Source organism: Notolepis coatsorum, assembly GCF_963971535.1.
Source record: "Notolepis coatsorum genome assembly, chromosome: 7".
NCBI lineage: Eukaryota > Metazoa > Chordata > Actinopteri > Aulopiformes > Paralepididae > Notolepis > Notolepis coatsorum.
In genome coordinates this window covers 98,763,891-98,790,995 of record NC_140171.1, presented here as the reverse complement: position 1 = coordinate 98,790,995, position 27,105 = coordinate 98,763,891, and the positions used below count along the sequence as shown (strand labels likewise).

Genomic DNA, 27,105 nt, shown 5'->3' with positions numbered 1-27,105 from the left:
AGAAAGGCAAATCAATTCTAGTAGTATCCTTTAAACGGTGATGCAAGTGGAATCTAAAATAAGTGGTCTACGTGTTAAAATAATAGCTCTTACATTCCGACAGCCATCGCTGATATAGAGTGTCTGGTTTCATGGGGCTCCCAAATATTGTCTGATTAAAAAAAGAAATATAAACTAGTTTATGCTTGAAACAAGTATATGAATCTGCCAGTGCAGTAAGCACATTTGGCTTGAGAATCTTTTTAAATAAGTAAAGATATCCTGATTGGATAAAGTGGGAAGGGATACCAGGAAATCTATCTTCTGTTTACTGCAAAGTGGAGGGACTGGGAGACCCCATGTTACTGACCAAACACTCTATATCAGTGATGGCTCTCGGAATGTAGAGCTATTTAACACAAAATCCCACTTACAGCACCTTTAAATTATCCGTTTGAAATGTGTGTTTTCTTTAGTTTACTCACATACTGAGACACGATAACCTTGAATCTTTGCTCACGCGGTTCACGGAGACATTAAATGAGGGAGGCTTGGATTGGGGTTAAAATGTATCCATAGGGTAGGAATCAAGAGTCATTATTGTATTTAGTTTTTTGACTAAAGGGGCGGGACTACAGACAGAATGGTAGACGGTGCTTGGTGACCTCACCCAGTGGCAATCAGTCATACAACAAATAAATCCATCCCCCAAACTACAGTCACGATCCGTCGGTTTGGCGCTTTCACATTCAACAACAGAGGGCAAAGCGCAATTTAAGAGCAAAGCATGAAGAATGATCATTTAGTTTAGACTTTGAATGATGTCTCCATTTAGCTTGAAGGATCAGTCATTCCTCCTGTAAGTACATCCCCCTTCACTGTTCCTCAGACAACATAGCAGCCTGGAAACGTACCCATAATGGGGCCATTATTTTTATAGTACATTGGAATATCACTGCATTTGTTGGCGCTCAAGTCCTGATGCTCGCAGTCCATCAATGCCAACCCACCTGTATAACCTCTGTGAAGGTCTCATCGTCCCCGGCTCCTAGTACCTCCCATGTGTCATGTTATACCTCCACAGAATGTAAAATAAAAAATGTCCACGTTCTCGGCTATACAATGGATAAAAGTTCTCCCGATGATGAAAACAGACACATTTAACAGCCCGGTCCTTTCCTACCCCTGGTCGATCGATAACAGCCACAACCGCCGAACCCCCCACCACCCCCTCGTCCGCTCACTGGGGCCCCAGGCCGCCCTGGGAGCTCTGGCCGTCGCTGTGATCGGTGCCCCACAGTCGGTAGAACTGGGTGAAGTCCACGTAGGGTGGGACCCTGCCGGTCTCGTCGGGCTGCGCCGCCTGGCTGCCCCTCTGGCGGAACAGGCTGCCGTCACCCGAGCTGGAGCTGGAGCTCTGCGTCTGGGTGTTGGTGGACTGCAGTGTGGCCGTGGGACTCTGGCTGCTGGGGAGGGCAGAGGAGGAGCGGGGTGAGGAGGTGAGGAGGAGGAGGTCCGGGTCGGGGGCGGCGAGACACAAGAGGGAGGTGGAGAGAGGGAGAGGAAAGGGGGGAGGAGGAGGGGAGACGGCAGAGAGGGAGAAGAGAGAGGTGGAGAGGGGGAGATGAAGGGGGGGAGGGGGGGAGACGGCAGAGATGGAAAACAGAGAGGTGGAGAGGGGGAGAGGAGAGAAGGGGAATTCGATTAGGGGCTGGAGGGCATCGACGGAGGAGCGGCAGGCGGACGGGCGGACTGCGCTGAAGGACACAAGGAGGTGTAGGAAGGAGAGAGGAAAGGAGAGAGCGGGTGCCGCCCACGGGGGGATGCATACCACAGGGGAGGGAGAGATACAGACGCAGAGTGGAAGTGAAAGTCATCAAAAAGGAAAAGACAAGAACGTATTGATTCCAAAGTGGTTGTGGAGCCGTGAGCAGAAGGAAGGAGAGACAACAAGGAATGAAATGGAGGAAGGAGACGCAAGGCCTCGAAACAAACATATAACGGACTCTGCAGCCGCTACCACATTCAAAACAGGGTATCTGCAGGTTTCAACAAGACCTTTTAAGACCTTTTTAATACCACTGAACTGGCGGCTGCACTTGTGTGCCAATTTAAATTCTCACGTGTTCCATACAAGCTCTCGAAGGTCATGACAAACCAATTATATAATACAACATATGTGTAAAAAACTAACATATTCCAGTTGACTGTATATTTTTTTAATGATTCGTTATGAAGATATCAATACTTCCATTTGTATAAATGACTGGTACCGCTCTGCCATTTTATTTTCCTTTAGATTTGCAGTGCATTCTGGGAAATACCATCTCTCCCTTGAAATCGAGCCTGCATCTTGGGACACCCCTACACTTCGCGGGAACGCGCAAAATCGGAGCCGTAGGGCCAAGGGGAGAATTGGGACGCAGCATAATACTTCATTAAACTGTTCACAGCGAAGTCTGTGGATTATCTTGAGTAACGGCTCCATTGTATTGGAGTGATGGCAGATATTTCTAAGGCAGATATTTCCCAAACTCAGCAACTCACAGAAACTATCTGGATGGATAGATGGCACTCTGGGTGTTTGGTTCCTATATATATATATACACACACACACACACACACACCGTATATATTTTATTTTGGGTGAACTGTCCCTTTAAGTTTAATTTATTTGATAATGTCGTTTGACATGTCGTTTTCAGATCAAATTATAATTTTGTATGTGTTTTATAAGGGAACATATATATATTGGTGATCCTCTTGGGAGGAATCAGTGTGGATTGTGGGGGTGAGCTTGGGAGAGCGTCTGTCAGTGTATAAGTGCATTTGTTGTCCTGTTTTTTGTTTTGTTATGTATTGTATTGTATGTTTTGTATCCTATGTTAAGGACCCCCTCGAAAACGAGATAGCATATCTCAAGGGGTTTATCCTTCTAATAAATTTCAAATTTCAAATAAGGAACTTATTAATGTTTGTGTTTGCACATTGAGCCATGTCCCCTTTATCTTTCAGCCCTGTTCTACTAGTGATGCATTTAACACTTTCTCCGCCAATAACGTCATAGAATGGGTTTCAAGTTCATGCGAATTCTGCCAGATCACGGCGTACGACGTTATTCATATTTCATATTTTCGCCATGGTATTCATATTTCACTCACAGATCATTGTCTGATGCTGTCTGAGCCGGCACAACTCTGCAACGCTTCAAAACTGCCACGAGTTGCCAAACCGTATATGCCCGTTGGAGCTCGGTCCGTCCCCTAAATCCGTCCGGCCACTCGTTTATCATCCCAAGACTCTAGCCACACACCGTGGATATGGATCTCTGCCATAACTCAATAATCCACATGATTTGGGCTGTTATTATTATTATACAAACCGGAAATGGATCGCCTCGATCCCCATCACATAACTGGGATCTGTTTGCTCCAGTATCATCGCCCAACGCTAAGAGGAGGCTGCCGTGAGTTTCAACGTTTTTGTTTATTATTATCCATACAAACTGCTCTGCTCTATATATCACCCATACTACATGAAGCATTTAACGACGATCACGGAATTATAAACGACCCCCCCCCCCCCCGTTCACCCGCGCATGATCAGTCATAACGTTTAGGACCATGTACAGTTGACATTTTTAATATAGCGTCGATCGGTATCAAACGGCATTTGATAATCTAATATGCATTTATGCCTATATCTCACGTTCTAGGAATTACTGCAGAAAACGATAAAAACATATTTATACTCTAGACGGTATTTTCGTATGAATGTGTGAATGAAAAAGTTAAACGTTCCTACATCCTGAACGATAGATAATCGATGTTGAATGGGCCATAGTAATGTCAATTTAGCAATACAATTAAAAAAGTTATAGCCCTGCAAAGAAGGTGAACATCTCCATAGACTTACAGTACTGGCAGATAATGGTATAAGATGATCAAAGTGGTGGCAGGGAATGTTTTAAGATAAGATGAGATAAAATATTCCTTTATTGATCCCCTTGGGTAAATTCAGAGGTCATAGAAGCATGGGGGCAGGGGAGGTACAGGTATGGACAGAGTAATACATAAATATAGGCAATAAAATAAAATGTGAAGCTTTGCAAGCCATTGATTCCCGGAGCTCAACTGGAGGATAAATTGGATCCTTTTTTCTTTTAATATATATAAAACTGGCTGCTCCATTTATCACAGAGCAATTAACGCACATATTCAATCTTTTTATCTCAATAAGCGCATTCCCTAGTATTTGGAAATCAGCACACGTATTTCCGTTACATAAAGGAGGCGATGGAAATTATCTACATGATTACAGACCGATTTCCAAGTTAACCATGCCTAGATAAAATGCTGGAAGCCGGTAAATAACCAACTCAAGGCGTTATTTCTAGTCAATGTTTTAAAGGGGACGTGCATTGCTATTCCTTGCACTATTTAGGCAACTTTACACAATTCCTGTGAGTCTATTGAACACATCTGTAAGTTTTTTTTAATTCATTGTTTTATATTTCTAATCAAGTACTCAAAAGCCACATTTTCCAGCCTCAGGATTTCAGGCTGTTATTGGATGGGCTCCGCCAATAAGCGCTTTAAAAGACAGTCACCCACACAGTCTGCGAGTGGCAGACAGAGAGAGATATAGACATTGAGGGAGATACTAATTAATTTCACCGCAGGGGGGCATAATCCCACGGGACAATGCATTGGTAACTTGTTTCAAATGACAATATATACCTCTGTGATTATTATTGTATGGATCTGAATACGGGCGTGCGCGTCGAAGCATACGCAAAGATATTTGACAGTGATATGCTGCTCCCGACTGCGAGGGAGAGAGATAGAGAGGGAGAGAGATAGAGAGAGAGAGGGACGTGTGGGACTTTGCAGGAGTGTGTGTAAAAATGTGTGTGCACCGGCGTGCCGCGGGGATGAGTCTTCTCTCACACACATTTTTACACACACTCCTGCAAAGTCCTGCACGTCCCTCTCTCTCGCTCGCTCGTTCTCTGCTGTCTGTCGGACTCTGCGGCACCCTGTTTGAGGAAGTAATCCACTCGCTCTGTTGAGCGAATTGTGGGCGGTGACTACAACCACGGAGCCAATCAGATCACAATCAGCTCCATCAGCTCCTTGTTACGTCACCTTGCGAGTAAAATCAGAATGACCTAATTCACTGGAGGAGGAAATTGTCTCAACTGAATTAGAGCAATCCGCCAATATGGTAATTAGAGACAGACCCATTGATACTAACCCCATATTGCTATAAAACAATGTTAAACACTGGGAAAAGCCATTTATAATGCACAGGACCTTTAAGTCCACATCAATCGGGTTTTCGAGCCAATACTTAGATTAAAGATATTGTCTCCTCATTGAGTGTCTGTCCAGGTCATCTCTATGTGGATAATACTATTCTGTATTGTGTTGCTGTGTATTGCTAAGCCTGCTACTTTCCTTTTATGTTCTACAGAACGCACCGCATTTAATGAATTCAAATGAAGAATTTTAAACTGGTACTTAATGCAAATACAAAATTCATGCCGTTTACTAGAGGCAGAAATATGAATTAAAATAGTATACATATATATAATCTGCAAATAGATCTAACATTGAGAGATTTACTGAATATAAATATCTTGGCAGGACTCAAACAACATCACTAGACAGGCCTTGGACTACAACCCGCAGGGGAAGAGGAAACCCGGTAGGCAGAGAAACACCTGGAGACGTTCCACACTCCAAGACCTAAAGAACATCGGAGTGAGCTGGCAAGAAGCAAAGGCCCTGGCCCAGAAGAGAGTGAGATGGAGAGCTCTGGTGGACACCCTATGCCCCCCAACAGGGTAAAGAGGATTAACTCAAGTAAGTAAGTCAAATATCTTGGCATTTGGCTTGATGAGAAATCTACATGTAAATACCATGTAGATGATGTAGATTGTTTATTACATTAAACATTACATTAAACTCTCAAGTCAATCCTTCTGCCTTCAGATGTATTACTGGTGATAGCCAGGGGCGGATTTAGGATTGTAGGAGATCCGGGGCTTAGCCCAGATAGGCATTTTTTTTTACTTCGACACCACAACCTTTAACTTATACCACCACCTTAAAGCGGACAAAAGGCACTAGAGAACACTTAAATGCACACCCTTTAATTAATGAAGCAAACAATAATAATAATTAATAATAATACACTATTTGTATAGCACCTTTCATACAAGAATTGCAGCTCAAAGTCAAAGTGCTTCACAGCAGTAAAAAAAGACAGGCATAAAATGAGCACAACATTGGCAGATCAAGAGCAATGCATAAAGTGCAGACATAAAGCATAAAATAGATAGCAGCAAAATAGACAAAGTCAAGGTAAGACAGAACATTAAATCACATCGTTTTTCATATTAGGAACTAAGATCTAGGGTTAACTCGCCGAACGTTGAGCGCCAGGACCCCCGAAAACCAGAGTATAGTCGGGTTTTCATCGTTGTTTCTTTTATTCGATATTTCCATTCATAAAGACATGCCGGCAGCCTGTGTTATCACTGGGGATGGGTCTGAGATCTCAAAAGTCCAATACCGCCGTCTAACGCCTTGCGGCCGCTATTGCACTCCATTTGAAACAATGTGGCTTGGTGTCTGGGCCGAGCGCGGCCTGCGGGCGGGGTCTAACTACTCGGTCAAGCCAAACGCTTATAACGCATGCATCGACGAGGGTCGGGTTCATGTTCAATGCTGGATTATAGGGGTGCACGATATTGGTTTTTTGACACAGATAACTTTCTGCTCCTCAAGGCCAATACCGATAACAGATATTTATTGTATTATAAAAGTTTTTTTTAAATGTATATTCCTGTAGTTTTGACCTAACCAGATTTAACATGACGTTACTACTATGAACAAAACAAAGCCAAGACAACAGTTTTGACTGATAAAGTGACCATATTTATTTTTCCAAATAAATATAATTTTAATCAGAAAATTCATAATCCGTCAACAACTTATAATACATCCAACCTAACAAGTCACCTGCAACATCATCACCACCACCCAACATTTTCCCTCCTCGTGGAACTTCTGCATTGCATTTGTTACAAATAGCAAGCAAACTTTTTTCCTCTGAAACTATTCCCACACTACTGACGCCATCTTTGTTTACATCCGCGCTGCCTCTGAAACTTACGTGGCTACGTCACAGCCAAGAAAGGGAGCGCTGGATTTGTGTAAAACGCCCTCTTCCTAAACCACACGCTATCAGTCGTACCACTGTACTGGCAAAACGGGAGGAGCCTACAGTAAAAACAAACGCCCTTCATCCCAATTCACCCACACCGCATTTTTTTTTTACCAAAAAATATATTATATATTATCGGAGCTATCAATAACGTTATCGGGTTTATCGGGATGACATCATAATTGCTGATATCGGCCCGATAATTATCGTGCATCCCTACTGGATTATGTTGGCACCTTGATCGACATCAGTACTTGGAATGGCGATCAGATAATTGGAATATTCTTTTCGGGACAGATCCTGGTCAAGGTAAGGACTATATGGTATCAATATTGCGTTGATCCAAAAATACCTTCATGCTGATCGGGGCGTGTGTGTGGCGTGTTCTGTTGGTTGCGATCAAAGCACGGAGGCCCCCCCCCCCTCATATTCACAACGGTATAAAACGGAAATGTATCGATGGAAAAATTATCAGTTTTTTGTATCTTGACCGGAAGAAACTCAATGACAATCAACTATATTATTAGATCCATAGCTATAATATATAATATAGCTTTAGGCCTGCAAACACAGCCACGTATCCCCATGTTAAAAGGCGCAGGCCTTTCAACAGTAACAGTAAACAGCGCCATCTGGCGCTGAAAGTGTTAATATGCGTCTTTGTTTACGGTTTGATTATCACTGATACAAAGTAAAATAGTGCAGTGCAATAAAATAGTTAGTAAAATAGAATAAAATAATGCAATAGTGCATTGCAATAAAATAGTTATCGTATTTTTTCGGGAGGCCGGTAAGGAGTGCATTACAGTAGTCGAGTCGGCTTGAGATAAAGGCATGGATCTGGTTTTCAGCGTCCTTTTGATTTATAAATGGCCGTACTTTAGCTATGTTTCTAAGGTGGAAGAATTATGTTTTTGTCAACTTGTTGATTGTGATTTAAAGCTTAGGTCTGAGTCTACCATAACACAAAGACTTAACTCACTCAAATACAGTTAGCAGCTGGATAGACTACAAATGGAAATTAGCTTCTGGTGCAAACATATTTTCATGTAACAATGATTAATTGTCAAAAGAAATTCAAAAAATGTAAAAGATAACTTTTTTTTTAAAGTAGATTCGGGGCTTTTCAGAAAACATTCTGGGCTTGAGCCCAAGTAGCCACCCCCTAGCCCCGCCCCTGGTAATAGCTATGATACTCACCACTGTCTCCTATATGATAAGGTGGGTTGGTTCTTCTCTGGGAGAGAGGCGTCATAAACATTGGTATTTGTTTATCTATAAGGCCATAATCGGAAAGAGCAATGATGCTGGATTGGAACCTTGGATCCTATCTAACCTGTTCGAATGGCTTATTCTCCCGCGGGCACAGTCTGAACTTGGAAAGCCAGCCTTTTATTTTAGTGTATATCACGGCATACATACCTTATGCATACTGCACCTTATGTGTATACTGTATACTTACTTCATCAGAGCATATATTTAGCATTTTTTATTATTATATATTAGATTATATATATTGTAACTATATTTATTGTAAGGCAAATATCTTGCACCTTGACCTATTTACACTGCCTACTTGCCCATATGCACATGCTCAAAGTTAATTGTATCGTTATATTGTTTACACTGCCTATTTTTATTCTATTTCTACTTCTCCACTGTACTATAATTCTATGACCTGTATCATGTCTTCTACTATTACCATGTACCTGTACCTCCCCTCCCCATGCTGCTCTGATGCCTGAATTTCCTTAAGGGGATCAATAAAGGAATATCTTATCTTATGCACCAACGTCTTGCAATGATCTTCAATACAAGCTGAAAATCTGTTCTATTTCATTATGGCTGCCACTCAGCATCATTCTGCATGCACTTCACTTCGTGCACGAGCACTGAATAAAAAATTCCACAATGTACCTTTACATCCCAACATTCGTCTGGCCACACCCCTATCCGCTTACCTTCATAAGCAGGTGTGTGGTCACCTACTCGCCTCCTTCTTCACTTTCACCACAAGGAAGTGCCTTCGGTAGATCCCACACTTGACGAGGTTGTTAGTGGAAGAAAGTTGGAAAACAAAAGAACGGGAAGATACGTTGACATCATATCTTTATTTTCTCTCTCACTATTTTAGAGAAAATACGGCGATATTGTCTTCGTCACTGGAGTGTCTGGAAGATGATGATCATTCTGTCCTCCACCGGCTTTTTCGTATTAGGGGCTCGCGCCGCTGATGTACTCCCCGACTGCAGTCCTCCCCGACTGCAGTCCTCCTTGCTGCGGCTGGATGGGGTTGCCCTCCGGTCATACAGCTGGACTGTAGGAAGCACCGACTGTTGTGAGAAATCGGGTTTGCTTCCGGGTGGGGTGAGTATTGTTTTGCTTGCGAGCTCTGGTTGTGGGGGTTAGCTGACAATTTTACGAACGGCGACTCCAGACTGGGGTCCTCTGCTCGGTTCTTAAGCAACGGACGGAGGATCTTGGTCTGACGCCCATGACGGTCAACCTAGTGGGCCGCGACCAGGACCTGGTGAACCCAGGATTCTCTGGACGAGCGGATGCTTCTCCGTCCCGTGCAGGCCCCATCTTTCACATAAATGTGGAAGTACACCCTAACGAGGAAATGTGGGCATAGGATCTTCTTTATCGGGAGTTCCATGCTCAAAGTCGGCTGCAGCCCGGATGGGAATTGTGCTGGCTCTGCTGTATGTCTGGTAAATCACAGTTGAAAACTGTGTTTGACATTTCTTTTTCTCTTCCCTCTTAGGATGGGGAGGGACTTGGACAGCGGCCTGTCTGAAGTGTGGCTTGTTATGTCGTTGTGTACAGTTCAGGTGATAGCTGCTTAGCTGGCGTGCTAGGTTGTGGCCTACTGTGTTAGCCAGTCAGCTGTTAGATGCGGCGCTAGCTCGCTGTGTTTACCAGGCTAGTAAACGTTAGCTTGTTGCTATCAGTCGGACGGCTGTTAGCTTAATGCTACACTGTTGAAACGATACTGTGACTATAACATGCCTTAAAACACTCTGACTACGACGTCATCTTTGACAGAGGATGTTAGTCGACCCTACACCCGGGTACCAGTGCCGGCGAGGACTTCGTCAACATGGAGAACGGCGGCTGGGTGGCGTTGCGGACATACCCTCGTCACCGGCGCAGGAGATGCTGGGTTCAACTCGGTGTCCCGTTAACCAGTGTTGCTGTTCTCTCGACCTGCGTTCTGGGTGAAGGTAGGAGTCCTCCGGACTTTAAACACTTCTTCTTTTCTTCCCTTCTAAATGTTTTGTAATAACGATGTTTCCAAAACATGTGTTGCTGCAATACATTGAGGATACGACGCGTGTTGTGTGTGAATTGTCTTGTCACTGGTATAGCTTCTCTCTGTAGTAAATCTGCATTGTTTTTTACGTGTGTAAAAATGAACTGGTTGGTTGTGATGAGAACATGCGTGTTCATATAACATTGTACTTGTACCGTGGGTGAACTCACAACTAAGAGGGTTAATTAAACCTGTAAAGCTATGCTTAGTGACATGTGATTGAGGAATGAATCTTTTTCTCAGCCTGTGATGACAATGAACAGTATGTTCACACATTAACAGAGGTGCCTGTTCGCCTTGGTCGTATCAAGGGTAAAGATAGGAGGGGTGACCCCCCGGTTCCCTGGGGCTTCCCCCCCTCCTCTCAGACATGTTGGTTACAATATATTGTGTCACTGTGTTTGTGGGGATATGATGTAACCCTCAGCTTAATTGCTGAGGTTGTGCTTTCCGCTTGAGAAACTATTTTTTCCCTAAAGAAAAGGTTGTTTGGTCACTTATCATGTGTGCTTAGCAAGGCCTGTGGCCAATACATAATCGAGGACTTCCGTCTTCTCTCGTTATGAAAAACGGCGTTCCTCTGTAGTAGGAGCGTACTGTGCCATTTTTTGTTGTGATGAAGGGTTGTGTGTGTCTTTGTGATCTACAACTGGGTTAGGTTTGGCCCACAGAAGCACATGTGTAAGTCTGGACCGGGGCTCTTAAAGGGGCCCTCTCTGTTCTGTGTTTTTTCCTTAGTAAAACTCAGGTAGCAGGTTATCACATGAGCTATGTGAGGCTGTTCGATGCTTCATGTAGCAGGCTATGACTGTGTCATGCTCTACTTGTCATTACATCGTATCATGGGTGAGGGGTCATAAAGGGGTGAACTGGTAATCCTTTCCTCCCCTTTTCTGATTGGTCAGGGGTTAAAACCTCCTGTCCTTCAAGGTTCCTGTCACGTTGCTGTTTGGCACGTTACAGGGTAAGAGGTGGGGGGGGGAGTTTCCTGGTCCCACGCCCTGGAAGATTGGGCGTGTGCACCACGGAAATTCCCCCACCATAGAGTACGTCACTGAGCGTGTCTCTAGTGGTAAGACTTCCGTGGGTTGTTCAGGTCCATGTTATGGATCTGTTTCAGGGAGTTGTCAGAGCTCCTCCTCACGAAGCTCCTCCTCAGAGAGAAGTGTCTTCTGTGAGTTCGGACTCTCCTTCCCAGTGAGGGAGCCTCCTGGGAGCCTCCCCCTGCACGTTCATGACGTCTGCCAATCGTGTCAGCCTTCTCTGCCTCGACCCCTCTGGGTGTTTTTTTTTTGATGGAGGCTTTTGTCATGGTGCTCAACAACGCTAGCATACGCCCCTTCCGCCGGGGGGGCTGTTTTCAGTTGACCCCTTTTGGCGCCCGTCTCGTCCGCAGTGCTCCAGGCTCAGGTCTACAGCCTGCTGCCTGGTATCCCCGGTGCGCTGTCTGCTTCCGTTGGTTAACCTTTTTTGAGTGCTTTACGGCCATGCTGACTGCCTGTTTTGCAGGGTCAGTGTGCCAGGCAGTGTACTATTGGGGGGTCAGGGCCCGCTCTTGGAGGGGCTCTATCCGAATACGCTGGCGATGTGGGGGGCGGTGTCACTAAGTGACCGCCTGGTGGGGTCTTGATGCCTGGCGTCATTGACCTCAGCGGGCCCCCTTTTTCCAGGGGATCCAGTCCCTTCAGTGGGTCTCGGTCTTCCTTCGCGCTCCGCTGCTACGGCCTTGCCACGGGGTTGAGTTTGCTCTTGACCCCGTGATTCTGGGGGCAGTAATGAGGGTTGTTCCTTCCATTCGTTCCCTGGTGGCATGCGGGTTGTGCGTGTGCGTAGTCGTGGGGTCAAGCCACGGTCTGCTCACCCTGTGCGTTGAGTTGCTTGAGTTCCTCTTCGCACGGTTGGATCCGTCTCCCTCCCGTCCTCCAATAGGGAGGGTATCCTCCATTAGGGAGGGTCGGGGGGCTCGGTCCTCCCCGCTCCGATGGTTGTGGGGGGCCTCAGCGGGGTACATTTGTCGAGCTTTGGCTCCCGCTCAGCTCCTCTTGTGCAGAATGATGCTGAGCGGCAGCCATAATGAAATAGAATGTAAGGTTATGTATATAACCAAGTTCTATGAATTATGGTGACGCTCAGCATCAGGACGCCGCTGCGGCCCTTGATCTCGCCTTGTGGTGAAAGTTTGGGAAGGAGGCGAGTAGGTGACCACACACCTGCTTATGAAGGTAAGCGGATAGGGGTGTGGCCAGACGAATGTTGGGATGTAAAGGTACATTGTGAAATTTTTTATTCAGTGCTCGTGCACGAAGTGAAGTGCGTGCAGAATGATGCTGAGCGTCACCATAATTCATAGAACTTGGTTATATACATAACCTTACGTTATTTCAGCTATGTTCACATTAGAGGATGATATTTTCGGGATTCCCGCGGGATGGGAGTCAATTTCACTTTGAATCACGTGATTGGGCAGGAGCGGGAGTAAAAGTCAACGGGAGCAGAAGGGAGTGGGAACTATGACAAAAAAATCAACAGGATTTTGACGGAGTGATACATCGGTGCATCACTAATGTAAATGTTTGGTTTTATATTTAACTGATTGATTGATTGATTGATTTTGATTGATGTTTTGAATTTTGAGGTGTATGCCCAGCCCATATGGGCTTACAAGACACAACAATAAGTATATAATATTATACTTGACAAATTACTTGACAAATTATGACATATAGACCAAGATGGCCACAAAAAAAAGAAAATACAATAAAACGTAATATAACACAAGCTGTAAGCAATGTATGTAAACAAAGAAACAAGAGGAATTCATATACAATTATATAGGATATAGTGTGTTTTGTCTCAAGTGCCATGCTTTCTCCAAAAATCCTGCAAAACTGAAGATGTCCTCCACAAAAAAAAAACTCAGTCAACATACAACTCTCAGACTGCCAAAACAAATCCGGATTTACAATTTGAATTTTCTCAAATAAAACCCTCCTCAAATCGGTGTACAAAGGGCAATAAAAAAACAAAATGATATTCATCTTCCACCACTCCCAGATCACATAGAACACACAACCGTTCCTCCTCAGGTTTACCTTGGAATCTACCCACTTCCACCGCCAATGGCAGGGTGCCAGACCTCAACTGGGCACACAGAGACCTCCGTCTTCTCTTTAAGTTTAACATTACATTAAGGTTCAGTAAAATACTCATTTTTAATTACCACATATTTTCTAAGTTTAGGTTTTTTCCATATCTCCACCTTCCACTTATCCTGATGGATTGTTGATCATTTTGTTTTAATTATGTGAACCTTACACTGCAGATTGTTCATAAAAATCATACTTAAGTCAGCAGAAGAAAAAAATCATGGACATCTCTCTTGACCAGGGATGACCGTGTTCTCTGTCCCAGTTAAATATCTTTTTTGTTACCCTGTTATTTGGCAGCTGGACCAGGCGGTTCCATAACCTAACCATTTCACCTTTTTGCTTGACCAAGCATTAGTCCCAACCCATGTCCCCTTCTATAGCCCCTTTTGGTGTATATTTATGGACTCCCAAGAAGTATCTCATGGCCCGGTTCTAGATAGCATTACATTGAGGTGCATCATCAAAACCCCATACTCAGAATCAGAATTGAGCACCAAGGCTCAAGGCTCAAGGTGTGAACGTAGCCCAGCGGTCATATGGACTGAGCAGTGAATGTAGGGCTGTGTTTGGTTGGATATCAGCACGTCCCCGTCTCTTCATCCCTCCACTCCACTGACTGATGCTTCCGTGACGTCCATGCAAGTGAACCCTGAGCCAGAAGGGATGGATTGGATTGCATTGATCGACACGCGCTTGAGGGAGTGAAAATCGACCCATCGATTGGGTTAATTCAGAACTGAACATCCCCCGGTTAACCGTCAGATCAGCTCTTATTCTTTAACGCTTCGTGAAAACGGGTAAACCGCCAGATCAGCTCTTATTCTTTAAACGCTTCGTGAATACAGGTTAACCACCAAATCAGCTCTCATTCTTTAAACGCTTTGGGAAAACGGGTAAACCGCCAGATCAGCTCTTATTCTTTAAACGCTTCGTGAAAACAGGTTAACCGCAAGATCAGCTCTTATTCTTTAAACACTTTGTGAAAACGGGTTAATGGCCAGATCAGCTCTTATTCTTTAAACGCTTTGTGAAAACGGGGTAAACTGCCAGATCAGCTCTTATTCTTTTAACACTTCGTTGAAACAGGTTAACTGCCAGATCAGCTATTATTCTTTAAACGCTTCATGAAAACTGCCCCAAGAATGAGGAGTGGGAGGCAGAACTGGGGGAGGATTCCAGGAGATTACACAGTTAGCCAGATTATCGTGAATTCAGCTCTCAAGTGTTATAATGACAGTTCACCAGAACTACATAAGAAGTCCATGGTTTTATAATCCACGAGAGCTCATTTGACAAAAAGTAAGTAAAAATCCCTTTTTACCCGTTACCTGGCCAACTGGGAAATCACGGTTACCTGGCTAACAGGGTCAGGGTGAGCGGACATCAGACTTACCCTGGCGTGGGGGTACCTTCCTCCAGGGTGGAGGCAGTGTTGGTTCCATTGGTGAGGCTGCCCTGGGAGGGCATGACCAGGGAGAGAGTGACGCTGGTCTTGCTGGTGCTCTGGCTGTTGGAGTAGGGCACTGACACTGGGTAGATGCGGCCACCTGGCAGGGGGGGGGGGCAGAAAGAAAGGGTTAAAGGTCAACTGCAGGGCTTTCCCTGAACAATGGTATAGGGGCGCAGCGCCACTATGACAACACGCTAGCGGCATCATGTGTTAAAAATTGTGTTTTTTTGCAGTGAAATCTTGGGGCCAGCTGTGTGTGCGTGTATGCTTTTTCGTGTTCAACGTTAAACTATTGCGCAACCTTATACACTGTACTTAATCCTGGCCATGTCTGCGTTGTGTTTGTTTGTTTGTTTGTTTATTTACACATATAAAAACAATTACATATATAATACAATATAACCCACAAGGGATGTGTAGGAGAATTGCCTAAAAACCCTCAAGGGGCTTGCATGTGGCATTCACCAGGAAGCAAAATTACATTATATCAAGATAAAATATAAACCCCCCCCCCCCCCCCCCAAACAAACAAACACACACAAGCAGGCCTACATAGACACCGAAGCAGGCACCCCATGCCATACGATTTCTGGTATAGAGAAAACAATTAATGACAGGAAGAATATATAATAAAACGAAAATACAATAACAAAATACATCAAGCCATCAGACCACAGTTTGTAAAGGAAGTCCATATGGGAAATATTGGTGATCTAGGAGATGAGATTTCAGTGCTCTTTTGAATTTCAGAAAAGAAAATTCCAAAATATGTGGAGGCAAAGAGTTCCACAACTTTGACCCTCGGTAGAGCAAACAAAACTGAGATTGGGAAGTGCGGGAAAAAGGTGGTCTAAGCAAACAGGAACTACGTGTGGGGTAATTATGAATTTGGTGATTGTGGGCAAACATGTCATGAAAAAAAGGGGGAAGGGCTCCGTTTAAAAGAACTATGCACAAATAAACCAGTCTGAAGATGATTCACTTGATAAACACTGAGTATACCTAACTTATGGAATAGAGGCTGAGAAGAATGACTTCGTTGAACACAGCTGATTATTTTTAGAGCTTGTTTCTGCAGACGGTATATGGGCTCAAGTTTGGTCTGATGAGTACTACCCCAAACTAAATTACAGTAATTGATATATGGGTAAACCATAGAGTAATATAACATTGTGGCAACCTCGGTGCTCAGCAAGTGACGTGTTTTTCCAAGAATACCAATACTCTTGGCCATTTTTGTAGTTATGGCTGTGATATGAGGTTTCCATGATAGGGATTCATCAAGCAGAACACCAAGGAATCGTGTAAAACACACCCTAGCTATGGGGATGTCATTGATCACTACTTTAGATGAGTTAAAAATCACAGATTTGAGACCAAAAAAAATGAAATTCGTTTTTTTAATGTTTAGTGATAATTTGTTGCATTTAAACCAAATTGAGAGAGTCACAGCCACGTGACCCCACAATCGCCATCTCGTCCCCCAGTACAGACGCTATTAAGACAATGGAAAATGACCGACCAGGATGACAGAGGGGGTGTTAAGTGCCACAAGTCAACTAGTGACACTGGTTATTATGACATCCTGTTCTTATATATGATTGGAGCTATGTATGTGACCTGTATATTCTTTATACACTTTAAAACTATGTTACAGTTAATGTGCAGTCGGAATGGAGGCACAAGCCTTTTTTGATAAGTGCAGTCTCTGTTAGAGGGGGGGGGAATGTGCTCTCTATCTGTGGCCTTGAGCTAAGAGCGGGCCCGAGCAAACAGCAGGCTGGCACACATGTTAACCCTTGCCTATCCTGTATAGAGTAGACATATAACCAATGATTGGTACAAGTATGTGTATATATATGTATATACTGTATGTACTATATATATATGTACTGTATTATACATGTATGTGTATCTGTATATATCTGTAGTATGTGTTGGGCTATGTACTATATATTACGGCAGTCTGCCTCGTCCTCGTCTCAGAACGAAAGAGGCCCATGGAGTAAGGGAGTTAACCCTTACAGTGAGGAAGCAGAACAGACATGCATTCATGTTTGGATGATGTAATGGGGTTTTTCCCAGAAGAGGGTGGTCTGTTGCTTCTCCAGTGGATGTAACGACTAGAAGGGGAGGAGTCCATCCTTACTAAGTATTGTACATTGGTTGGCTAGTGAAATGACATCACAGTGATATCACTGTTTTTGGGCCAATAGAACAGAGGTCTTGACATGATATAAAAATGACTGTTCCTCCTTCGAGAGCCAGAATTTTAGAGTTGTCCATGGCAGGCACAAGCCGTGTCAGGCCATTGCGATCTTAGAAGATAGGATGTTTTGTTTTATATAATCTTTTTAACTGTAATGGATATTTCCAATACAGTGCTTTTTTGTACCGTTCTAAATAAAAACAGCTTTTTATAATATATCTTTTGAGTCCTTGGACTGATTTCTGCCAGCAATGTGCTCCGATGCCAGCCGACGCCCTGATTTCCTATGGAGGGTGACTATGAATGTACTGTAACCTAATACAGATTGAATCAATTGACTGGTTAATGCTTTTCAGCTAAAAGATATATATTATATATATATATATATATATATATATATATATATATATATATGCTATGTACTGTATAAATAATATACATGGCAATGTTTGTTGTTTGCGGGTTCCGGTATCTCTGTGTCCGACGGACTCTGTCGAGTTATGTGGGAAATCGACCGTCTAAATCACTGCAGGATTGGATGGTTGGTCCCGCTGGCGGAGGAGGAGAGGAGGACAGGAGGTACTGGGGCGTGCAAACAATGATTATGTGTTAGTACAGTGGTAATACTTATTAACAAAGTAGTAATACAACCAAGCTTTCAAATGAGCAGTATTACAATCCCTTTCGTAAAATGATGATAATAATGATGATGATAATAATATTATGTTTATTATAGTCTATAAGAGTTCTCCTAGACATACATTCGGTTTATTACAAACAAGAAGAGATTAACAACTCTTCATGATTACATTTCATATCAACTGGATATAACTAGACCAGTGACTTGAAGTAATCTAGACAGAAATAGTAATTGACTCGAGAACTTGGCGAGTTTAGCACCTCGCCGGGGGATATCGAGCGGCCGCGGGTTTATATCTCGAGTAGGTGATTGAGATATATAGAGACTACCTGTAGCATTTAACATGGCGTCCCTTGGGTTAGGGCTGAGATCGGTAAGATAACAGCCAAAATAAAATAAAATAGAAATATTGAAAAACGGAGAACCGAGCTTTAGAATACACCAGACAAAGGATATTGATCTGTATGGCCCTCGGTGGAAAACAGTGGCAAATTAAAGGCATCTGCATAGTGGGGGCATTGCTGGTGTAGCGGTTGAGGCCGCAAAATAGGATTAAAGAAAAAGAAAGTAAAGAAAACCCTCTCTCTAAAATGTCTGGCAGTTTAGAGAGACATCAGCGCAGCCATACAGGCTGGCAGCGCCGGCTAATAAGCTGGTGCTAACTGAAGGCTACGTGAGGCTGCCAAAACGGCGCTCACTGGGACACAGGCTAACTAGCCACAAGTGAATTGAAGGCTACATGAGGCTGCCAAAACGGCGCTCACAGGAACACAGGCTAACTAGCCACAAGTGAATTGAAGGCTACGTGAGGCTGCCAAAACGGCGCCCACAGGAATGCAGGCTAACTAGCCACAAGCAAACTGAATGCTAACTGGATGGCTACCTAGCCCGAGGCTACGTGAGGCTGCCAAAACGGCGCTCACTGGAACACAGGCTAACTAGCCACAAGCGAACTGAATGCTAACTGGATGGCTACCTAGCCCGAGGCTACATGAGGCTGCCAAAACGGCGCCCACAGGAATGCAGGCTAACTAGCCACAAGCGAACTGAATGCTAACTGGATGGCTACCTAGCCCGAGGCTACATGAGGCTGCCAAAACGGCGCCCACAGGAATGCAGGCTAACTAGCCACAAGCGAACTGAATGCTAGCTGGATGGCTACCTAGCCCGAGGCTACATGAGGCTGCCAAAACGGTGCCCACAGGAATGCAGGCTAACTAGCCACAAGCGAACTGAATGCTAACTGGATGGCTACCTAGCCCGAGGCTACATGAGGCTGCCAAAACGGCGCCCACAGGAATGTAGGCTAACTAGCCACAAGCAAATGAGCTGGCCCTAGCCAGACGAGAGCTAACTAGCTCACCATCGGCTAACGAGCCAGTGCTAACACAAATGAACTGGCCCTAGCCAGACAGGAGCTCCCAACAGGCTAACAAGCCAGGAGTGAATTGATGGCTAACTAGCCAAGAGCTAACTAGCTCACCACAGGCTAACTAGCCAAGAGCTAATTGATGGCTAACTAGCCAAGAGCTAACTAGCTCACCACAGGCTAACAAAGCCAGGAGTGAATTGATGGCTAACTAGCTCACCACAGGCTAACTAGCCAAGAGCTAATTGATGGCTAACTAGCCATGAGCTAACTAGCTCACCACAGGCTAACAAAGCCAGGAGTGAATTGATGGCTAACTAGCCAAGAGCTAACTAGCTCCCAACAGGCTAACAAGCCAGTGCTAACAGGAAGTGGACTGGCCCTAGCCAGACGAGAGCTAACTAGCTCACCATCGGCTAACAAGCCAGAGCTAACTGGAAATGAGCTGGCCCTAGCCAGACGAGAGCTAACTAGCTCACCATTGGCTAACAAGCCAAGAGCTAACTAGCTCACAACAGGCTAACAAGCCAGGAGCGAATTGATGGCTAACTAGCCAAGAGCTAACTAGCTCCCAACAGGCTAACAGGCTAACAGGAAGTGAACTGGCCCTAGCCAGACGAGAGCTAACTAGCTCACCATCGGCTACCGAGCTGGTGCTAACTAGGTGAAGCTACCTAGCCCGAGGCTACAGGAGGCTACATAGCCCTAGTCTACAGGAACGCAGGCTAACTAGCCAAAAGGGAATCGAGTGCTATCTGAAGGCTACCTAGCCGGAGCCCGAACTAACATCAGGCTACATAGCTGAAGTGAACAGCAGACGCTAGCTCAGAAGAAGCTGGCGCCGAAGATGCTAGCTCATAAGAAGCTGGCGCAGCAGACGCTAGCTCAGAAGAAGCTGGCGCAGAAGATGCTAGCTCAAAAGAAGCTGGCACAGAAGGAGCTAGCACAAGAGAAGCTAGCACAGGAGATGCTAGCTCAGGAGGAGCTGGCGCAACCAACGCTAGCTCAGGAGAAGCTAGCACAAGAGAAGCTAGCACAGGAGATGCTAGTTCAGGAGGAGCTGGCGCAACCAACGCTAGCTCAGGAGAAGCTAGCACAAGAGAAGCTAGCACAGGAGATGCTAGCTCAGGAGGAGCTGGCGCAACCAACGCTAGCTCAGGAGAAGCTAGCACAAGAGAAGCTAGCACAGGAGATGCTAGCTCAGGAGGAGCTGGCGCAACCAACGCTAGCTCAGGAGAAGCTAGCACAAGAAAAGCTAGCACAGGAGATGCTAGCTCAGGAGGAGCTGGCGCAACCAACGCTAGCGCAACCAACGCTAGCGCAGGAGAAGCTAGCACAAGAGAAGCTAGCACAAGAGATGCTAGCAAGGAAGACGCTAGGACAACAGATGCTAGTGCAACAGACGCTAGCTCAGAAGAAGCTGGCGCAGAAGATGCTAGCTCAGGAGAAGTTGGCACAGGTAGCTCAGAAGAAGCTGGCGCAGCAGATGCTAGCTCATGAGAAGCTGGCGCAGCAGATGCTCGCTCAGGAGATGCAAGCACAAGAGACGCTAGCTCGCATGTTGAGACATCTCAAAGGACTAGAGATCCCCGAAAGGGCCTCAATGGCCCAACTGATGGAAAGAGAAGTAAAGACCCCCGGTCAAGATCCAGGGGATAACATGGTGGAGAAACTAATCCCACAGGTGCGAGACGGGAGCATGTCTCTCAATGTTGCAGCAGGATCAGTCATGAATGGAACACCTATGCAAGGATCATGCTTACTGCTTGAAAAGCTATTCAGAGGAGTCCCAGGGGGTAACCTACTGGCAGCCCGATGCGCAGCATGGTCACAAGACCAGTTACGTATCGAATGTATGCTGTATGACCAAGTCAAAATGCTATCTGACAAAAGGGGGGCCTCCCAGGAGTTCCTCCCGAAAACAACCAAGGACAGAACAGGGAAAAAGAAGTACCAATACCTACCTGCAGACGAGTGGGCCGCACTAACCCCAGAACAGCAAGCAGAGGTGAGGACAAAAAGGGAGGAATTCAAAGCCCGGAAGGAGAATCAATAGTATCCTTACCTTCTGGGGCCCTGACACATGACACTCAAGCAAGTGCACACTGCACTTGACATTCAGCTCATCTGTCAAGAGGAATGATATGTAGTGTTATTGTCATTTAGGAAGAAACATGACATAGAATACTACATTCATTTTGTATACATTTTAAGTATGCTATGTAAAGATGTCTGTATTTTCTCTAAAACCAGAGTAAAGAGGACGAAATAATTTGTAATCTATTTCATTCAAAAGGGATTACCTGACAGTAACTATCTTGGTAGGTTAGCACCCGTACCAACCATATCAGCTGCATGAGATGTACACTCACCGGCGTCTATGGATAAAAATTGAGACTCTGCAAACTCTCATCAAGCTTAGCACCTTGACGCGGGGGGACAGAGCGAGCATCAGGGTCTCTGTATCCGACGGGCCTATCAGATTTGTGGGGGCTTGGAAGCTTCAGCATACAGGACGCTGTGGTGCTTAGGCGGCCAAGTCACTGGTTTATAGGTCTGTCAAAACGGATCGGAGGTTCTGGGGCTTAGAACACCCGAGAGTTGGGCTGTATACTAATTGAATAGGTATTAACAGCCGAAAGAATATGAACTGAAATAACTGCTGTCAGGTGCCTCTGGAGTAAAATAATACTTACTACAGTCACTTGACCGTGAAGTAACATAATGCTTACTTAGTCAAAACTTAAGTAGAAAACTACTTGTGAATAGCAGGCCAAGGGAGCCTTAAAGACAAAGGCCAAGGGAGCTTTAAAGTCACTTAAACTTGAAGTAACATAATGCTTACTTAGAGTTTAACAGGCCGAGGGAGCCTTACAGTCACTTGAACTTGGAGTAACATAATGCTTACTTGGAGTCAAAACTGAAAACTACTTGCGACTAGCAGGCCGAGGGAACCTTAAAGTCCAAGGCCGAGGGAGCCTTAAAGTCACTTGACCGTGAAGTAACATAATGCTTACTTAGTCAAAACTTAAGTAGAAAACTACTTGTGAATAGCAGGCCAAGGGAGCCTTAAAGACAAAGGCCAAGGGAGCTTTAAAGTCACTTAAACTTGAAGTAACATAATGCTTACTTAGAGTTTAACAGGCCGAGGGAGCCTTACAGTCACTTGAACTTGGAGTAACATAATGCTTACTTGGAGTCAAAACTGAAAACTACTTGCGACTAGCAGGCCGAGGGAACCTTAAAGTCCAAGGCCGAGGGAGCCTTAAAGTCACTTGACCGTGAAGTAACATAATGCTTACTTAGTCAAAACTTAAGTAGAAAACGACTTGCGACTAGCAGGCCGAGGGAACCTTAAAGTCCAGGGCCAAGGGAGCCTTAAAGTCAAAGGCAGAGGGAGCTTTAAACAGTCACTTGAACTTGAAGTAACATAATGCTTACTTGGAGTCAAAACTGAAAACTACTTGCGACTAGCAGGCCGAGGGAACCTTAAAGTCCAAGGCCGAGGGAGCTTTAAAGTCACTTAAACTTGAAGTAACATAATGCTTACTTAGAGTCAGAACTTAAGTAGAAAAACTCTACGAGTCTATAGCATGATAACTAGCCATTGCTAACAGGAGCTAATAGCAGGATAACTAGCCATTGCTAACAGAAGCTATTAGCAGGATAACGAGCCAGAAGCTAGCAGGAGCATAAGTCCTGCTACTGTGACGGAAGTGGAACCAGCGTAATCATACAGGCTGGTGTTATCAGCAGGAGCTGAGTCTACAAGAGGCTACATAGCCTGAGTCTACAAGAGGCTACATAGCCTGAATCTACAAGAGGCTACCTAGCCTGAGTCTACAGCAGGCTAACTAGCCAGAGCTAATACCAGACATAACAGTAACTAACTACCCAGTCTGGACCGAGACAAGCACAACACAGGGTTGACCCCCTGTGCAAGAAGGAAATGGACGGAAACAACAGTCCGAAAGGCCTGTGAACAATGTGCGATGGTAAGGGGGACAAAACCTGAACCAGTGCCATCGGGACGAATAGCAGTATCTGAAAGCAGGACTGAAACTACTGGAGGAAGCGGGTGTAATGGCCCAATACTCTGTACCCTACCTGGAATGAACCGACCTCCCTCCTTAGGATACACCAAGGAGACCGACAGTACAGTTCGGACCGGAAGGATCAGAACCTGCCCTATCTCAGGCCAGGAGCATTCTTAGACGGGGGTCCCTCGGAGTCAGTGGACGACGCAGCGAATAGCAAAAAAACTCAAAAAAGCCCAGAAGGAAAAACATCAATAGTATCCTTACCTTCTGGGGCCCTGACACATGACACTCGAGCAAGTGCAAACTGCACTTGACATACAGCTCATCTGTCAAGAGGAATAATATATAGTGTTATTGTCATTTAGGAAGAAACATGACATAGAATACTACATGCATTTGACCGGGAGAGGTCAAGCTCCAGAGCATCCTCAAGGTCCTCATCTAGATCAAGATCTAGGGAGAGAGTTCGGTACCCAAGGGACGAACCTCCTAGACCGAACCTCCTAGACCTCCTAGACCGGAGGCCCGCATATCCTGTGACATGGAGACAGAGAGACATCGGCCTGGACCCAGGTTACAGGGCGACGAGAGCCCTGAATGGACCTGAAAGAGAGAAAAGAAATGAGTCCTCTGTGGACTGTATCTGTGATGTCCTGCGAGGCCTACGGACAGGGTCACACGACCAGGCCAAACACACTTCAATAGAGGACTGCTGCTACAATTCTCGGGCGACAATTCAACCTACCTCAAACTATGGGAGAGATCCAAGAGGTCAGAGGGGGTGACCCCAAGATGACCAAGATGACCACGATGACCAAGATGACCACGATGACCAAGATGACCACAAGATGACCACCAGGTGTTGTCTTCAGGTGCGTTGGCCGGGAACAACAGATGCAAGTCTTCCCGCCGGATACAAAGCAACAACGTGACCCCTATCCTGTCGGGCCGTCCAGCCAGGGAACAACAGATGCAAGTCTTCCCGCCGGCTACCAGGGTAACAGGGAACCAAGATGACAGAGGGGGTGTGGAGAGTCACAGCCACGTGACCCCACAATCGCCATCTCGTCCCCCAGTACAGACGCTATTAAGACAATGGAAAATGACCGACCAGGATGACAGAGGGGGTGTTAAGTGCCACAAGTCAACTAGTGACACTGGTTATTATGACATCCTGTTCTTATATATGATTGGAGCTATGTATGTGACCTGTATATTCTTTATACACTTTAAAACTATGTTACAGTTAATGTGCAGTCGGAATGGAGGCAGAAGCCGTGGTCTCTGTTAGAGGGGGGGGGGGGGAATGTGCTCTCTCTATCTGTGGCCTTGAGCTAAGAGCGGGCCCGAGCAAACAGCAGGCTGGCACACATGTTAACCCTTGCCTATCCTGTATAGAGTAGACATATAACCAATGATTGGTACAAGTATGTGTATATATATGTATATACTGTATGTACTATATATATATGTACTGTATTATACATGTATGTGTATCTGTATATATCTGTAGTATGTGTTGGGCTATGTACTATATATTACGGCAGTCTGCCTCGTCCTCGTCTCAGAACGAATGAGGCCCATGGAGTAAGGGAGTTAACCCTTACAGTGAGGAAGCAGAACAGACATGCATTCATGTTTGGATGATGTAATGGGGTTTTTCCCAGAAGAGGGTGGTCTGTTGCTTCTCCAGTGGATGTAACGACTAGAAGGGGAGGAGTCCATCCTTACTACGTATTGTACGTTGGTTGGCTAGTGAAATGACATCACAGTGATATCACTGTTTTTGGGCCAATAGAACAGAGGTATAAAAATATATATAAATATAAAAATGACTGTTCCTCCTTCGAGAGCCAGAATTTTAGAGTTGTCCATGGCAGGCACAAGCCGTGTCAGGCCATTGCGATCTTAGAAGATAGGATGTTTTGTTTTATATAATCTTTTTAACTGTAATGGATATTTCCAATACAGTGCTTTTTTGTACCGTTCTAAATAAAAACAGCTTTTTATAATATATCTTTTGAGTCCTTGGACTGATTTCTGCCAGCAATGTGCTCCGATGCCAGCCGACGCCCTGATTTCCTATGGAGGGTGACTATGAATGTACTGTAACCTAATACAGATTGAATCAATTGACTGGTTAATGCTTTTCAGCTAAAAGATATATATTATATATATATATATATATATATATATATATATATATATATATATATATATATATATATATATATGCTATGTACTGTATAAATAATATACATGGCAATGTTTGTTGTTTGCGGGTTCCGGTATCTCTGTGTCCGACGGACTCTGTCGAGTTATGTGGGAAATCGACCGTCTAAATCACTGCAGGATTGGATGGTTGGTCCCGCTGGCGGAGGAGGAGAGGAGGACAGGAGGTACTGGGGCGTGCAAACAATGATTACGTGTTAGTACAGTGGTAATACTTATTAACAAAGTAGTAATACAACCAAGCTTTCAAATGAGCAGTATTACAATCCCTTTCGTAAAATGATGATAATAATGATGATGATAATAATATTATGTTTATTATAGTCTATAAGAGTTCTCCTAGACATACATTCGGTTTATTACAAACAAGAAGAGATTAACAACTCTTCATGATTACATTTCATATCAACTGGATATAACTAGACCAGTGACTTGAAGTAATCTAGACAGAAATAGTAATTGACTCGAGAACTTGGCGAGTTTAGCACCTCGCCGGGGGATATCGAGCGGCCGCGGGTTTATATCTCGAGTAGGTGATTGAGATATATAGAGACTACCTGTAGCATTTAACAGTTAAGTTCTTCATTTATGACCCTAATGATGGTATCAGGATCTTTATGTGAATAGAATACACATGTGTCATCTGCAAATAAGATTTTCGACAGCCTGTCTGAGACGTTAGGGAGGTCATTGATATATAACAAAAATAACAAAGGCCCAATAATTGAACCTTGGGGCAGACCACAAAGTAAAGGAAGAAAAGGAGAATTTATCCCATTATAGGATACAGACTGATGTCTATCTTTAAGGTAACTGGTGAACCATAGCAGTGCATTGTTTTTTATTCCAAGATGTGAGAGCTTCTGCAGGAGGATATTGTGATTGACTGTATCAAATGCCTTTGATAAGTCTAAAAAAATACCTATAGTGTTTTCCTTTCTGGCTCAAACACTGTCTCTATCCCCCATTGCATCCGGAAAATAATGTAAGTGCAGTCGTCATTTCATATCAGAAGGCTGGTTTATAGGGCGGTCAGGTGGCGTAGCAGAGATTGCGTTCATCACCAACACCGGAGACGCTGGATTCGCCTGTTCGAATCCAGCTCACAGCTCCAGCGTCGTCACCAGCTTGGCTGGCCGTTCACACTAATACAATTGGCTGTATTAGAGGGTGGGAAAGCTGGCGGGGTGGGTCCGGGTCGTTGTAAACAGCGACTCCTACAGTTCGGTCGGGGCGCCTGCTCAGCGCGGATAGGATCTAAGGGGGGTAGTGTGATCCTTCCACACGTTACACCCTCTCAGTGAGAGTCCGCGCTGCCAGGTGAAAAGAAGCGGTTGATTGGCTAGACCAGGGGTTCCCAAACTTTTCAGGCCGGGGCCCAGAAAATAAGGCGTCAGAGAGCCGCGGCCCAATGCACATCGTCTGGCTTTTTTTTTTTTTTTTTTTTTGCCAGGCGATTTTTTAAGCCAAATATCACTTCAATCCTAT

General features: G+C 44.7%; 1 protein-coding gene across 5 annotated transcripts in view; it reads right to left on the bottom strand.

Moving 5' to 3' along the window:
* Positions 1–547: 547 nt before the first annotated feature.
* tab1 (TGF-beta activated kinase 1/MAP3K7 binding protein 1) overlaps positions 548–27,105 on the bottom strand; it is a 61,441-nt gene continuing 34,883 nt past the window's right edge. For 4 of the 5 annotated variants that reach the window (XM_084317829.1, XM_084317831.1, XM_084317832.1 and 1 more), the window contains exons 10-11: positions 15,071–15,224; positions 548–1,445 (exon numbers count right to left, since the gene is read on the bottom strand). In XM_084317829.1, the coding sequence (XP_084173955.1) occupies positions 1,220–1,445; positions 15,071–15,224 (380 nt within the window). In that variant the 3' untranslated portion in view covers positions 548–1,219. The remainder of the gene's footprint in view (positions 1,446–15,070; positions 15,225–27,105) is intronic. The other variant, XM_084317830.1, reaches the window with a different exon arrangement.